The following is a 2,569-nucleotide window of genomic DNA, read 5'->3' as shown; positions in this document are numbered from 1 at the left end:
TCGGTTATAGTCAACTTCAAGCTATTTTAGAATTGATAATTAATTTTTTTTGAAGTAATTAGATCTTGAGGAATGACAATGTCATGTTTCCTAGGTACGAATTTTGGAGAATACACTAGAAGCAAAGCTAATGGCTTGAAAATACAACAAGATGTCCAAACTTTCTGAGAGACATTCAAACTTTTTGAGGGGCGTTCAAATGTCTTAAAGAGCTAGCATTCAAATATCTTGAAGGGCTTTTGAATGATACTTAGGAGGGGTTACAATGCACCCTAACATTCAAACATCCCCCTTAGGGCGTTCAAACATCCCCTTAGGGCATTCAAACATTAGTCCTTCAATTTGTGATTTTTGTTTTTTCTTTTTTGTTTTATTTATTTATTTAAGGGACTTTTGGTAATTTTACATATGATATAGCTCTCCAATATTATCTCATAGGGTTTCGATATAAATAGATGATTTTATTAAGTTGAATGGTTTGTACTAAAAGATAGTCATCCATATATAGCCCCAATTTTCCTTTCTCAAGCTTTTAAGAGCAATTTTGAAGATTCATTTGGCAAAAAAGAGGATACATGATCTATTAGCCTCAACATAAAATTGAGATATCCATTACATTGAGGACATGAAGGATTAGGCAGACGATGACCAATATAAGATCTTAAAGAGTAGATGCCTCAAGACTAGGTAATTGTATCTCTTTCATTGGCTATAGGTTCAATAGGGGATTTGTGTCTCACCTTGTAGCGTTCCTTAGCAGTATGACCATTTGGATTTGCTTTGTAGCATTGCCTTGCATCAGATTCTCACAAAGCTGGTGAACAACATTTGGTTTTGTAGAAATATTTGGAGTTAGTGGGACTTTGATGCAATATTAAAACTTAGAGAGGATAGGAGTTGCAGTATATTTTATTACAAATAAAAAACAAAAAAGTTTTTAAAAATCGTCAAAAATGATGAAAATTACAAAAAAACAAAAAACAAAAATAATAAAATAAAATTTATATACAAAATTACATAATTTGAAATTTTTATTCGTTAGTTAAAAAGCATTAGTTTAGTTCCAAAAAAAAAAAAAAAAAAACCCATAATTTCTTTCCCACCTACTCCAATGTCCAAAGTCCACTCATAAAAGAATTAACTATTCTAAAGTCATAAAAGAATTAGTTAAATATTATAACCATTAGGGTATTGAAAGATTAGGCACCTACCAACATATATATATAATTAAAAGAAAAGACAAAAAGAAGTTTGAATTCAACCTAATTAGTTTGAAATTCTAGCTATAAGCTTACTGCCCAAGCAAGAGGATTCCATTAATCACTATAAAATAGCTTTAAGGATTAAGAGGGCATCCACATTGGCCTCTCTCAAAAATGGCAGAAGTGAAGCTAATAGGAACATGGCCTAGTCCATTTAGTTACAGGGTCATATGGGCTCTGAAACTGAAGGACATACCATATGAGTACATAGAAGAAGATCTTTCCAATAAAAGTCCCATGCTTCTGCAGTACAACCCTGTTCACAAGATGATCCCAGTGCTTGTTCATGGAGGAAAACCTATCTGTGAGTCAGCGGTAATCCTTCAATACATTGAAGAGGTGTGGCCGCAGAATCCATTGCTGCCAAATGACCCTTATGAAAGAGCTGTGGCACGGTTTTGGGTTCAATTTGCTGAAGATAAGGTACAAATATATTTGCTCATTTTTTTTTTCTTCTGAATTTGATGGACTGTTCAACCATGTTCTTCTTGTACGTATATGGTAGGGTCCTTGCATCTGGAGATTGTTTCGAACCACTGCAGGTGAAGAACAAGAGAAGGCCAAGAAGGAAAGCTTGGAAATGCTGAGAGCCCTTGAAGAGCATGGCCTTGGGGACAAGAAGTTTTTTGGCGGAGACAAGATTGGAATAGCAGACATAGCCTTTGGAGGTGTCGCTCACTGGTTGGAAGTGATCGAAGACTTAGTAGGGGTCAAACTGATTGAAGCTCACATATTTCCTCGTTTGCATGCATGGACCAAAACTTTTAAACGAGTGCCCATAATCAAAGAAAATCTTCCTGATTACAGTGAGATGTTACTGTATTTCAAGAGGCTAAGGGATAACTTTCTAGCATCCAGACGACCCTGAAAGCACCTGGAACTTTGCTCTATAATTTGGGCTTTCATCAGTGTTCTTTTGATGATCTACAGATTGGCGGGCCTAGGTTAGGCCTACAGTAAAGGATCCCATCATAGTTGTTAACTAGTATTATTATTTTTCTATGTTTTTGTATTGTGTATGGTATCTTATGGTGTATCATAGGCTTATTTTAAAATAAAAAATATATGTATTTACATCTACATATATGATATATAGAAAATATACAACCAACTTTATAAAAGATAGTTGAATTTAAAGATTAATTTTGAGAGACTTCATGAATAATTTTTTTGTTCCACAATGATCAACAAGAGAGATCCAAACATGAATGGGTGAAAAGAAAACAAAATTACAAGTTGAGAGAGTCAAGAAACTCAAAAAGGAGTAGTTGGTGATGGAGCATCATTAAGAAGAAATCTTATTTTTT

At 34.1% G+C, this 2,569-nt stretch overlaps 1 protein-coding gene across 1 annotated transcript; it reads left to right on the top strand.

Moving 5' to 3' along the window:
- Positions 1 to 1,376: 1,376 nt before the first annotated feature.
- Positions 1,377 to 2,342, top strand: LOC117913824 (probable glutathione S-transferase). The gene is made up of 2 exons (XM_034828875.1): positions 1,377 to 1,685; positions 1,768 to 2,342. The coding sequence occupies exons 1-2, from the start codon at positions 1,377 to 1,379 to the stop codon at positions 2,128 to 2,130; spliced, it is 672 nt and encodes a 223-aa protein (XP_034684766.1). The 3' UTR covers positions 2,131 to 2,342.
- Positions 2,343 to 2,569: the final 227 nt, after the last annotated feature.

This window comes from Vitis riparia, chromosome 5 (genome assembly GCF_004353265.1).
Source record: "Vitis riparia cultivar Riparia Gloire de Montpellier isolate 1030 chromosome 5, EGFV_Vit.rip_1.0, whole genome shotgun sequence".
NCBI classification, from domain to species: domain Eukaryota; kingdom Viridiplantae; phylum Streptophyta; class Magnoliopsida; order Vitales; family Vitaceae; genus Vitis; species Vitis riparia.
Note: the sequence above shows the minus strand (reverse complement) of the source record. Positions and strands in the feature narration are given on the sequence as shown.